Raw genomic sequence first — 13218 nt, forward strand, 5'->3', positions numbered from 1 at the left:
GATGTTGTATGCTCACAGTTGTTTCCATTATTGTTGTCTGTTAGAAATGAAAAAGGTTGAACACATTTATGAAACTAAACATAATAAAACAAATGAAGCATACATGTAGCTACATTCCATTAGAGCATACCTTCACAAACTACTGAGCCAAACAGCTTAAACAGGTTTTTCTACTATTCCAGTAAATCTTGGACTGCTGTTCTGTTTACATGTGTCATTTAAAGCTGAATTGCAGAAGTTTAGATTTTCCGCTTTTTCCCAACTGGCCAGTAGTGTTCATTATGTCTGTTCTGCATCAATAGCCGTCAAACTGACAGTCTTTGCTTTAGTTGTTAAAGGAGAAGAAGGAAGTTGGCTGTATTTTGTCAGTAAATGATTATCAGCATCTGCCTCTGTGCAGAGGAATGAGGAAGTTCAAAAGCAGCAACAAAAAGAGGAAGATAGTCTCTCACTAACATACAGGTGGAACCTCTCATGGACTCAGCACCAGCTTTTGTGAGCTTAGAATCTTATAATTGCTATACTTTCTTTTTGCTATGTAATTTTCAACATTTTAAAAACTTTTGTCATCAACTTTAACCCTTGAATATCTTTTTGTTTCTGCTCAGGCTTTTCTAACATAGCAATGGCTGCAGCAGTCTTCCCAAATCAGACGGCTCTTCCACATTGTGTGGGCTCCCCAACTGAAATGAGAACTCAGGGTGGCTCAGCAAACAACCTGAAGTTTATTTGTGAGTTTAGGCCTGATGAAGACAACAGTGTAAACGGGGATTTTGAGTCTGTGACCGTCATCCTCCCTGCGCAGTGCAGCATCAGCCAGTTGAGGCTACGCATTTGCATGAAGGTAAATTCACTGTTGTGGCTGATTTTTGAGACTTTTTATGAAATACTTAATTACTCTTACTTGTGGAATTTCTCAAACACCTACTTTTTGCTTTTACTTGAGTAAACATGACTTTAAATAGTGCCACTGTTACTTGAGTATGGTTTTTGGCTACTTACATCTGGTGTTGTGTTATGAACAGTGCTGAAATGTCTGTCTCCATCTTTTCAGGCACAAGAACAAAACTGCCATCCTGATCCATTTGCAATATTGGATCCTGAGAAATACATCCTGTTGTATGCCAGAGGGGACGACTGGTATGAAGCCCATGATGACTGTCAGATCATCCGGACATTAGATATCCCATGGTCACATGATGATTCTCCGTGTTTAGTGGCGCACATAGTAGCAAAGCCTCTGGTCGCCGGTGATTCAGAACAAAAGAAAAATCAACAGGAGTGTTTGACTTACTTGATTGGACATGATCTGGACAATGAGGCGTCAGACAGACTTGGTGAACTTACATTCACCCGCAGGAAGCTGGCATCTCCACGAAGGCTGGAGCTGAGGAATCGGGATAAGGTTCTGTATGCCACAGAGCCCTGGGTTACCCAGGCACCCATCCCTAATGAGCTTGAAGAATGGCTAAACAGGAAGCTTTGTCTCACCCTGCACTACATGAGCAAGATCAGCTTCAGCATACAGGTTGATTTGAAGGCAACTCCAGATGTTCTTCTTGAGGTTTTTAGAAGGGTTATGGCAGATCAAAGGGTCGAATACAACTCTTCTGAAGAGTTGGTTTTGAAGGTCTCAGGTAGGGAGGAGTTCTTGTCTGGTGAAAACTGTCTTTGTGATTTCCTCTGGGTTCGACAGTGCTTGAAAGCCAATCAGGATCTCCACCTTTCTGTTGTTCCTGTCTCACAACTTGCTGCAGACACTGTCAGATTTGTAGACTGGCCACTTGTTGATGGTTTCAGTGGTCAGTTCAGCTCCCATGATGATCTTAGTCTTCTAGGCAAAGATCTGGATGACATCTTCATGATTTCTTTGTGGGACTGCAACAGAAAGTTCAGAGTGAAACTGCTTGGCTTTGATATTCCACAACTGCCAAACAAGCCCCCTCAGTCTGTCTATGTTGAAGCATCCATACTTTATGGCGGCAAAGTCCTCTGCTCAGTATCCTCCCTTCCCAAGCTCTTTGGAGACGAAGTACTTTGGAACGAGTGGCTGGAATTTGACATTCTCCTCCGGGACCTGCCTCGTGGAGTCAAGCTGAGCTTTACCATTAATACCTGTGCTAGCGACGTCTCTCCAACAACCAAGGACCCAAAGCCAGGATTATCCAGAGACTCCAAGGTTTCACTCAACAAGCATACAGACACTCAGAAAGGAAAGACAAAGATCCTTTACTTCGTCAACCTCCTTCTCATAGATCACCGGTGAGTTTTAGAACCTTTTTTAGAACTTTAGTTAACTTTTAGAGTTAATTCAGTTGTGTGGACACCAACTTTAGCATTATATTGTATTTCTCTTAATAAATCTTTGGATTTTCCTGGATTTTGCATTAAAATGCTGCACGATGGTGACAGCAGTGGTAGGAGTTTGCCCCACAGTCAGTTGGTTGCTGGTTTGCTCCTGTCTCCGTCTCCCTCTGTGAAGACACTTCACTCGCCGCGCCAGCTGGTGGTCGTCATAAGTCTTGGTGGTGCCTGTATATGGCAGCCTTGCCTCTGTGGCTACTCTCTAGTAGCTTGCCACCATCAGTGGTAGGCATCAAAATGAATCAGAAATGTTATTTTCCTTGTCAGTTTGGACTTGCATGTTGCAACTCACTAACATCAAAACTGTTGCAGGTTTTGCAATTTGTGAGGAAGACTCTGTAGGTATTAAAGTATGCAGTATTTTCCTATTAAAATATCACTTCAGGGCATAACATTGTTGAATCACAGACTTGATTTACTATGTTAATCTATGTATATTGTATTTAAATTAGCCTTGCTACAGCTTTTCAGTGCATTTGGAAACTCTTAAGATTTCACCTTCCTTATTATGATAAAGAGAGCAGGTAAAAAGGTGTACTTTCTGAAGAGGTTCTAATTTAGTGTCTAAATTGTGCATAACGAGAACTCTGAACACACTGTGCATGGCTGTAATATATTAGTCTGGGAAATGTGGGGCTACAATACTTTTCTATCAAAACAATGGAGCAAGTGGACCAACATTTATTTCCACACTCCTTCACCTCAGAGTTGGTTTCGTCCAACTTATCCAGTGCGATTTAGAAATAAAAGTTACACCACATCTGGATATTCTCACCAGTTAGACAGCCATTGCGATGAATATCTAAATCTGATTCAGTCATAACAGAGTTGCATTTCTGTCACTCACCTTAAATCTGATGCAGAGAAAACACACAGACTGGCATGTAGTAGTTTAAATGAAGCTGAACCCAACTGTAAACTGTAAAGAATCTTATTAAATCAACATATTTTAGAGACGGCATAAACTGTAAAAAAGGTTTCAGGATTATACTCTTGAGCAATATTTTATCTTCTTAAGCCATTGACTTGCTTAACCAGTTAAACAAGTGAGTGACTTCTTTTTCCCATTTATGAGAAGGAAGAAATGCACAAAATCAAATACAGAATATTAGAGAAGATTTTACATATTTATATATTCAACAACGGTGGTGTTCTTACTTTGACCATTAAAAGACACAATGATAAATCTTGCTTATCTAAGGAGGCATACACTCGGCTGTACACCTTGATAGTATCCACTTGGACATCATCTCACCCTCAAAACTGTCCCGATTCTTTCTGGTATGGATTTAACAAGGTTCCATAAACATCAGTTTAATAGGGATGCATACACAGATATGCACACGCATACATACATTCACATGCACACCCATACACGCACGCTAATTCTTTCAGGGCCGTGACAGGTGTTGGTCCCCATCTCCAGTGGGCGAGAGGCAGGGTACACCCTGGACAGGTCACCAGTGTCATTTAAAAGGATGCAAAGATTATGTTCTTCACTTAATTCAAAGCGACATTATCCTGTTCTGTTTACAGTAATAACGTGACAAACGGATATTTTTAAAAACATGAAAATAAACGGCCTTGGCCGTTGCATATGTGACCTATGGAAGAGCCATTCCTGTTCGTACATGTTTGTAGGACTTAAGTCAGGAGTCAAAATCAAGTCAGAAGTCTTTATTTTTACGATTTAACTCTGAACTGATTGTCAAACTCAAGTCACTGTTTCTGAGTTATTTTGGTGCTGCTCCATTCTGTGAAGGTGAAGAAGGAGCTGAGCCGAAAGGCAAAAGTGTCAATTTATCGGCATATGTGTAAGTCCTGACCCACACACATGTTGTGGAGCAACTTTACATTCCTGTAAGACTGGAAATACAGTGACACCACCCAGAATGAGCAGGAGAACGTAGTTGGGAAGATGAAATTCTGAGTTTCAATGAGAATTTATTTTGTTGTCAAAATGTACTTGAATGGATGAGAACAGCACAGTTTATAAAAACTAGTGAACTGTGATGTCATTGTTCATTCCTACAGGTCTGTCCTGAGTCAGGGTCCCTACACCCTGCACATGTGGTCCTATCCTGACCTGGAGGACGGAGCCATCACCTACCAAGCTGATAAGCTGTCCTCCGCTACAAACCCACATATTGATGAATCCATGGCCATCAGTTTCCTTCTAGACCGCTACAGCTTCCCTGTGGTTCTCCCAAACACCTTCAGCCACAATGACGGGTCTGGCAGTCCAACCTCTGACCTTTTCCCTGACAAATCTACTTCCTCAACCCAGTGCACTTCACCCATCACTGATTCTCTTTCTCCACATGGGCAATTTCTTCTGCCTCCAAAGACTGAAAGGGTAAGTCTGAGGTCCCCATCACCCGTCTTTAACACCAAGAGGGATTACCTCAAGAGGTTTCGGGAGGAGAGTGTCCAGTATGGCTCCAACCTTCCCCACTTCTTGCGTAATATTAACTGGCTGGATCGCAGGGTGGTGGAGGATGTGCACTGGCTACTGGGACTCTGGGATCCTGGGGAACTGGATGTACATGTGGCGCTAGAGCTGCTAAGTATGGATTTCCCAGATGAGATTGTCAGGAAACTAGCAGTAAGGAGACTGGAGAGTCTACCCAATGATGACGTGCTCAAATATTTGCTACAGCTGGTACAGGTATGTTCGTGATCTTCATGTGGAAAAAATGCATAGTTACATGTATGGAAACACAGTTCTTTGCTTTCTTTAGAGTGGAATCTACTGAATGACAACCAGGAAGTGACCAAAACCTTTCTGCATTTGCAGACCCTGAAAGTGGAGCCTTACCACGACAGTTTTCTTGCTCGGTATCTTATTCAAAGAGCTCTGCGGGTGAGTCATGTGACTTCTCGTTTCACTTGATATATCAAATGAAACTGTGCAACAGTTTGTTGATTTATTGTTGCTGCACCTTTGAATTGTTTTCTGTTTACTCAATTAAACATTTAGTTAAAGTATTAAGTTTCAAGGATAAATATTGTGATGGGAAAAATAAATTTTGACTTAATGTTTAATTTTGGTCTATGCTTCAAATGAACCATTGTTACACCTTGGTTCTGTGGTTAGCCTCTCCGTTCAGGATTTTTCACTATGCTTTGTCTCATTGCCTTGCTAATGACATCATTTTACATGAAATCATCTGTCAAACACATGACCTTCTGCTTTGTTCAATATTACTATAATTTCTGAACTATTATGGCACCTGAATATATAGACTCATTCAATAAGAATCAGAATATTATTGAAAAATGTATTTATTTCAGTAACTCCGTCACCAAGTTAAACACATTATTTAGATTTATTAGATAAAGGCTATGTTTTAAAACCTTTATTTCTTAGTAAAGATTGTTTTCTGCCAACGGCCACTTTTAAAAAAAAAAAAAGAAAAAAAGATGGCTGCATTCACACCAGCCATGTGTCTGTTGTAATCAAACTCTAGTTTGTTTGCCTGAAAAGTCCGGCTCATTTTGGGATGTGTGAATATGAATGCAAATGGCAAGCGGACCTGAGACTGTTCCATAAGCAGTAAATGAACTGGAGGACATTTCTGGGCAAATATAACCAAACCAAACACACCAGTGTAATGATAAAGGGAGAAATGGCTCATGATCTCACAAAAGAGAAATTCTACAACTGCTAAAATCTGACACCACTCCATTTTGTTTCAAGAAGGAAGTTATGCTCAGCCACTTCTTCAAGGTTTTCATGTTGTTTCCTCCAGTAGTTCTTGGTGCAGTGGCACCACAGGCGAGTGGCTGAACAGGTTTTTCAAAGGGTTTAGATTATCTGACACAGTGCAGTGTGAAAGTGGAGCACACCATCTGAAAATGTCATAAATGATGCAATTTTGGTCCCCAATCAAACCGAGTCTCCTGGACTATCAGATGTGAGAACGCCTGATAGTGTCAGATGTTTGTTTTCTAAATGGACTGCCATAAACTGCAATTGTAAAACCGTGGAATAAGCCATGTGGAATGTGAGATGGAGGTCCATTTTCTTTTTCATCCGTATACATGTGAGTGGCTGACCTTGGGGTAAATCTGAGAGTCACTTCAATAAAAATGAGCAGCTGTCTTAAATGTTCTGTCATTGTTAATATTCTTTCTCACAAGAAAAGAGAAAAATTATTCACAATAGAATCTTTTTACATAATAGAACTTGAACGTTCTTGATGGATTTACCATAGTAATGGACATAATTTCTTTTCTAAAGTCATTGTTTAGTAATTGCCTTCTAGACATTCTGTTAACACATGCATCTGTTCCAGAGCAGCAAGCTGCCAGAAGCTCTTCTATTCATAGACGTGGTCCTGCTGATGTTCTACTTACCCTCTTGAACCTAATTATACCCCTTTGTTTTTGCAATCACTTTATGCTGAAAAAATATGTATTTCCATGAGATATTCTGTTTAGCTCCAAAAGAACTTTGTCAGAAGCCTAGTCAAGATTTTGATTAGTTAATTTCACTGTATATTTCCATGGATTTATTTCTTAAGTTTTAGCTGTTGCTGTTGTGAGGTTTAAGAGAGAAAAAGAAGCAGACATCATCTGAACTGTGCAGTTTTGTGGCGCAGCAGGTGAATTTATATTTAACCGTACAACAATTACCAATTCTCATTAAAGCATAAATCATGATGTTGTCTTTTACATGGCAAGGATATACTGATGTACATAACAAAACACCAGAATGTGGATTTCTTTCATCACAAAGCCTTCACAATGTTAAGACTATTTTTTGAACATTTGCCAGGTTGGAATTGTTTTTCTTCTTTCTTGCTTTGCGTGCTGCAAGTTAATTAAATTAGGTACATTTATTCAAAAGATGTCAACTTTCGAGATAGACTTTAATTAACACTAGATCTTTTCTTTGTTTTGTCAAAATAGAATTTCTGGGTATTTTGTTTGCTTTCTTGGAATGATGAAATAGATTATGACATGTAGACAGCAGCTCAGTTAATCACATAATAGAGGATGCAGTGTTTACTCACTGAATGTTTTCTGTGAGCATTTTTATTGCGTAAATGAAAAGGAATAAATCAAACTCTGGACCTAAGGCGCAAATAAACTTTTTTTGAGCTTTACTTTATGTCACGTTATTCCTTCATCAAAAACATATCTGCCTTAATTTATATGTACATGTTTGAGAAATATTTTAATTTTCCATGGCAACCATTCAGCTGTGCCAGCACCAGGGTAGACCTAGCACTGTCTTTGAGGCTCAGCTCCTCCTCTGAGCTGCAGCTCCAAACTCCTCATATAAGGAACTTCTCAGTGCAACGCTGGTAAAAACATTCTTACAAGATTAGTAGAGGATTGATGCTGTGATGTCTTCTAGCTGGCTGCTGTGGTGTTAAAAAATGTAGTGGTTTAAAACTCCCGTGAGCGACATTTCTTTTAGATGATTTTAAAACCTTTTGATTGTGAAGTTTTTACTAAAACATTTACAGGGAAGCATAGGAAATTCACATGGGACTTTGTCAGGAATAACAAAAGCATATTTCTTCCCTCACCCATACATACAATACATCAGCATTGACAATTTTGACATGCACAACTGTTTCTCTGAGGATCTTACTCTTTTCTTTCTCTGCAGAGCAAGAGAATCGGCCACTTCTTCTTCTGGTATGTGCGCAGTGAGGTTGCAGGGTGCCCATACTTCCGCCAACGCATGGCAGTGATTCTGGAGGCCTATCTGCTGGGATGTGGCCAGGCTATGATCAACATCTTCACCCAGCAGGTGCAGGCTGTGGAGGCCCTGCAGGAAGTCGCGATGATTATCAAGAGATTGTACCCAGACAAAACGGATCTTCCTTCCTCAGGTTGGAGATCCAATTATGTAAATATTTCTTGTGGTGTCTGAAAGCTTTTATGCCTCTTTGCTAACCTGACCTTTAAGATAAATAGAGTGTGAATCCTCAGAAAAGCATCTCAAAATATAAATCATAATACATTACAAAGATGCTTTGAACATCTGTGTAATTTCAATTCTGCTTTAAACCCCAACACAGGTTTCTCCAATTTGTCTGTTGTGTTCTTTGCTCTTGATGCTGTTAGTTCTCTAATGCTCTCCAAACAAACCTCTGAAGCCTTCAGAGATCAACTAGTTTCAGACGCAATAGATGTATAGAATACTTGTAAAAGATTTGGTTATTATTTCCATAATTTTTCATCCACTTGACAACTACACACTGCACTGTGTTGGATATGTGTGTTGATCCCATAAAATCTCAATAAAACGCCATTTAAACACAGAAATAACTGCAAAGTTCTATATTGGAAAACTGAATAACAATGGCACCTTGGTCTGTCTAGTCTCAGATTTAATACCACGCTCTTGGATAAAAGAAAGCTTGTGAGAACAGCCTTTCAGCCAGATGGTTATAGAAAGAAAAAGAGGGTAATATATAATGATTATAGCTCCTATTTAGTGACCTGAAAGTCAGATTTAATGGGCTTGGGTTGAAGCAAAAGCACTTTTCAGTTTCTTACTGAAGACAATGACCTGCTAACGGAATGTGAAGTTGCAATCATCGTGTCCTAAAAGACATTTAAAAGGTTACTAACGTTGACAGGCTAAATGGAAGAACTTGAGGATGGATTGATGGACTTCAGTGTAACCACAACCCAGGTTGCATATGTTACAGAATGAGGCAAGGGAGCAGATCCAAAACAATCGTTGGAGATACAAAGCCAAGGCAGAAGTACAAGCACACATGGTAGTGGAACAAAGAAATGCAGGATGTGATTCAAGAGAAGAAACAAGGTCTGGAGGAAGAGCCAGCTCTGCCACGACCTGGACCAATGCCACATGCTGAAATCTGCAGCAAACTGGCTGGTGGCTGCCAAGAGACTGAGCCATAACTTCCCTAACCTGTATGGCCAATTGGATACACCAGTGGGAGCAAGCAACATTTACTATTGTGCCACCCAATACATTGGGCACACTAGGCAAATCAAGGGGTGATGGAGGGAGGTCCTGTGAGAATCACCAGCAATCCTACACCATCAGCATTCCCACCCCCAGAGGGACAGCATCAGCTCCCAGCCAATAAGTCTCCTGTATCACACCATTAAAATTTACAAATGGATTCTTGACTGCTGCAACACGAATACCAGCCCCAACCAGTGTAACTTCATCAGAGAGTGTGGCACTGTTGACTCCACCTGTGTACTGATGGAGAGGCATTGGGGCAAAGGGCAAGACAGTCCACATGGTTATCATGTACCTGGAAAAAGTCTTCAACTGAGATGCCCTATAAAAATGTCTTAGACATTTTTCATTTTTTTCCCCCTAGACTCTAGGACATTAAACCAAGTGTCTTAGTAAACTTAGTCTAATCTGCCAAGACACCTAAAAGTGTGGTTTGATACCCAGTAGGAGCATCACCTTCTTTTGACGTCGTGGTCAGTGCCCTTCAGGGGTCCACAGTCTCGCTTCTGCTGTTCATCTTCTGTATGGAAACAGCAAAAGCAGACTTGCAATGAACACCCTCATAGACTCTTCTCTACACTTATGATGTAACTGCTGGTCTGACCCAGAGCGACCGGCAATGGACGATTTCACTGAAACATGAAGTAACCAAATTAAATAAAATGGGCTGAAACTGAACAGTCAAAACTGAATGCAGCCCCCAAACTGGTGGCCCAAACAAGATTGATGAACAGAAAATAGTAAAGACCACGAAGCTCAAGTGTTTACTCGCACTGACCAGATTCGACCATGCCTTGAAAGTACAATGTGAGACGAAGACTCAAGATGGTTAGATTTAAAAAAAAAAAGTTGCAAGTATTATAACAGCACAAATGAAATTCTTGCTGAAAAATGTTGCACAAATGCTTGACACCAATTTTGTTGAATTTGAAGAAAGTAGGGGCCAACTTCAATGATAACCTTTACACTTGAGATTATGCTTAATTTTAGAACCTGGAACCGAACAGAACCCTTTTGTGAACTTCTGATATACAAAATAACTTTTATCTTGACTTTTGTCTCATCTCAAAATGTCTCTTTTTGTAAAGTTAACAAATGCACAACTCTTTTAAACGAGCGTCTGGTATAATTGTGGATCAGACGCACTTTGTGGGATTGTATTTAGCTGTGCGTTAATTCCCTTTTCTAGCCATCTGTTGTTCTTCTCTTTAATATTAATTAGGAAACAAAATCCCGCTTCCACACTGTTGGACCAGGCTTGTCTGTTAAGATGAAAACCTCTGCACACCTGCTGCTCACCTGACACTTTGTAAAAGTAAAAGTTTTTCACACCACTGATTTGCCAAACACAATCAGCATGTGTCAAACTTACACTAACAGGCTGAATGTTTCAACATTAAGGTTTTTTTTTCTTAAACAAATCTGTGTTGTTGCTTTTTCTCAGCTCCACTCAAGCTGCAGGAGCTCCTCAGAAGCAGTAATCTCCCAAATGAATTCCTGTTGCCCTTTGACCCCCGCATCAAAGTGGGAACGATTCTGGTAGGTCTTGTTACAGTGGGTTTCTTTGTGTTAGAAAATGAGGTGCGCATGGCTCACATGATGTGCTGAATAAACAAGTTTTAGACCTGTGGTTTTATTTTTTTGACTTTACCAAAAGATATTTGGACTTTTGCATAATAATCAGTCTTAACAGCCTAGTTTGAATTGAATTGAAATGTGTCTGTTTTGGACCTTTTGAACAATAATCAATGCAGGGAATTCAATAGAAGACAGTGAGATCTACACTGATATAGATAAACGACAAGGAAATATTTAAAATGTAAACACAATAAATCAAAAGCCAAACACCCCTGGATTGTATTTAAAGGATCGAGAGTCTGGGTCCTCTACCAGATCATGGTAAAGTGGTGACTTGTGTGATATATAGATGTTGTTTAGAAATTAGCTCTAAAAAGCTTTTCCAAGTCGTCCAAATCCAGAATTCTTCTATTCAGCTCTCCACTGTGCTTCTTCTGACAATCTGAGTTTTAATCAATCTAATAAGTGTCAAACAAATCCCGTGTATTCAGGCAAACCTTTCTTAAAGGATGTGAAGACAAAAAAGAACAAATGAAGCCAAACAACTAATAATTTGCTAAGTAAAGGAATCATCATTTTACATTTTCAAATCATGCCTCAGAGAAGGTCAGTAAGGATTTATGGGTTAAGAACTTGGCTGGGTCAGGCGTCTTGCAGTGGTTGAAGTGAAGCAGATTCTAAACTGGAGTCCAAAGAAAAAAACAAATTGGATTTTTCTGAATCCTTCTGCTGCAGCTGGACAAATGCAAAGTGATGGCCTCAAAGAAGAAGCCTCTGTGGTTGGAGTTCTCACCAATGCCATCGCCCACCTCCAGCACACCCGTTGGGATTATCTTCAAAGAGGGGGACGACCTCCGACAGGACATGCTGGTCATCCAGGTCACACAGATCATCTGCTGCTTTTATTTTCTTAAAGAATATTGTTTTACTTTTGTTTGAATTATCATGGATTTGTTTGCCTTCGTGTTTAGACCTTGGTGGTGATGGAGTCCATCTGGCAGGAACAATCTCTGGACCTCAACCTGATTCCATATGGATGCATCTCCACAGGACACAACATAGGTATATTTCTTTAGACGATTTTATTTAAAAGGAATGCTTGCCGTTACTCTATGAGGCACACAGGAATGTTGATTGCTTATTTAGGGAGAGAGAAGTAAGATTAAAATTGATGTCCAACTCAGGGTCAGAACAGGATGAAGTACACCTAACAAACAAGTCAGTCAAGTTATGTCCATTCAAAGGCAACTTCCTTTTTCAAGGTTTCAAGATAAAAAAGGAATTTTTGTTTTTAAATTCAATATTTATTTGACACAAATGAACTTTTTCAAAATGTTTCTAAATCCTCTCTTTCCAAAGGGATGATTGAAATAGTGAGGAATGCAGCGACCATTGCTGCAGTGCAGAGAAGCCACGGCGGAACGACTGCAGCCTTCAGAAACGACGCTCTGTTTGAGTGGCTCCGGTCCAAGTGTCCACTCCAGGAAATAGTGAGTGAAACAGAAGTGGAGATATTTTTCGTTACAGATTTGAAAACGTAGTGAAACTTTTTGTTGTTGATGCAATCAAAACTTTTTCTACTAAGTAAAACCTGGCTTAGGTTTAAATTGATTAAACTAGTACAAAATTAGAAAACTATAAGGGCGTTTCAATGCCTTTATTCAGTCCGAGTCCAGTAGACTCAGACACACTGTTTTACTTTTATTGTAAAATAAAACAAGTCTAAATTCGTGCATTTTTTGCCTTTTTTTTTTTTTTTTTTTATACATTTCCTTTATTTAACCAGGTGAACTCCGTTGAGATCCAAATCTCATTTTCAAGAGGGACCTGGGCAGAAGTATGCAATACACAGCAACCTGGTTGAAAAATGAAATTAATTAATACATATGCACAAGTATAAAACAGTATAAAATAATTTAAAAACAGCGACACTGTTTAAAAGAATCTCGTTGCCTGTTTTTAAGAATCGCTCAAAATAAGTCCAGTGAAATCAATTCTGACATCTTGATTTCAGACTGGAGCTGATTCCAGGCTGAAGGAGTCATCACACTGAATGCGTTTCCCTTTTTCAGTTCAGAAACGTGGAACATGCAAAAGAAAAATGTTGTTAGAGCGTAAAGAACGGGAATTAACAGATCTATATAAAAGAGAGTTTAAGTATGCTGGAGCCAAGCTGAGTAGAGATTTATAAAACAGGATCATCAGGCGATTGTTTCTCCGTACGCTTAAACGAGGCCATTCAGCTTTTGCATACTTCTAATTAAAACCAATGATCTTCGTAGTATAGGTCTATTACGTAAAAATAGAATGAAATG

The 13218-nt window shown here is 39.6% G+C and overlaps 1 protein-coding gene across 1 annotated transcript in view; it reads left to right on the plus strand.

The window, feature by feature from the left end:
• The first annotated feature begins 479 nt into the window (after positions 1–479).
• LOC103132447 (phosphatidylinositol 4,5-bisphosphate 3-kinase catalytic subunit gamma isoform-like) overlaps positions 480–13218 on the plus strand; it is an 18632-nt gene continuing 5893 nt past the window's right edge. The window contains exons 1-10 of the mRNA XM_007544258.1: positions 480–495; positions 609–844; positions 1055–2262; positions 4399–5032; positions 5162–5227; positions 7988–8213; positions 10770–10864; positions 11639–11782; positions 11875–11965; positions 12263–12393. Of these exons, the coding sequence (XP_007544320.1) occupies positions 626–844; positions 1055–2262; positions 4399–5032; positions 5162–5227; positions 7988–8213; positions 10770–10864; positions 11639–11782; positions 11875–11965; positions 12263–12393 (2814 nt within the window). The 5' untranslated portion in view covers positions 480–495; positions 609–625. The remainder of the gene's footprint in view (positions 496–608; positions 845–1054; positions 2263–4398; positions 5033–5161; positions 5228–7987; positions 8214–10769; positions 10865–11638; positions 11783–11874; positions 11966–12262; positions 12394–13218) is intronic.

This window comes from Poecilia formosa, unplaced genomic scaffold, assembly GCF_000485575.1.
Source record: "Poecilia formosa unplaced genomic scaffold, Poecilia_formosa-5.1.2 Scaffold1059, whole genome shotgun sequence".
Classification (NCBI taxonomy): domain Eukaryota; kingdom Metazoa; phylum Chordata; class Actinopteri; order Cyprinodontiformes; family Poeciliidae; genus Poecilia; species Poecilia formosa.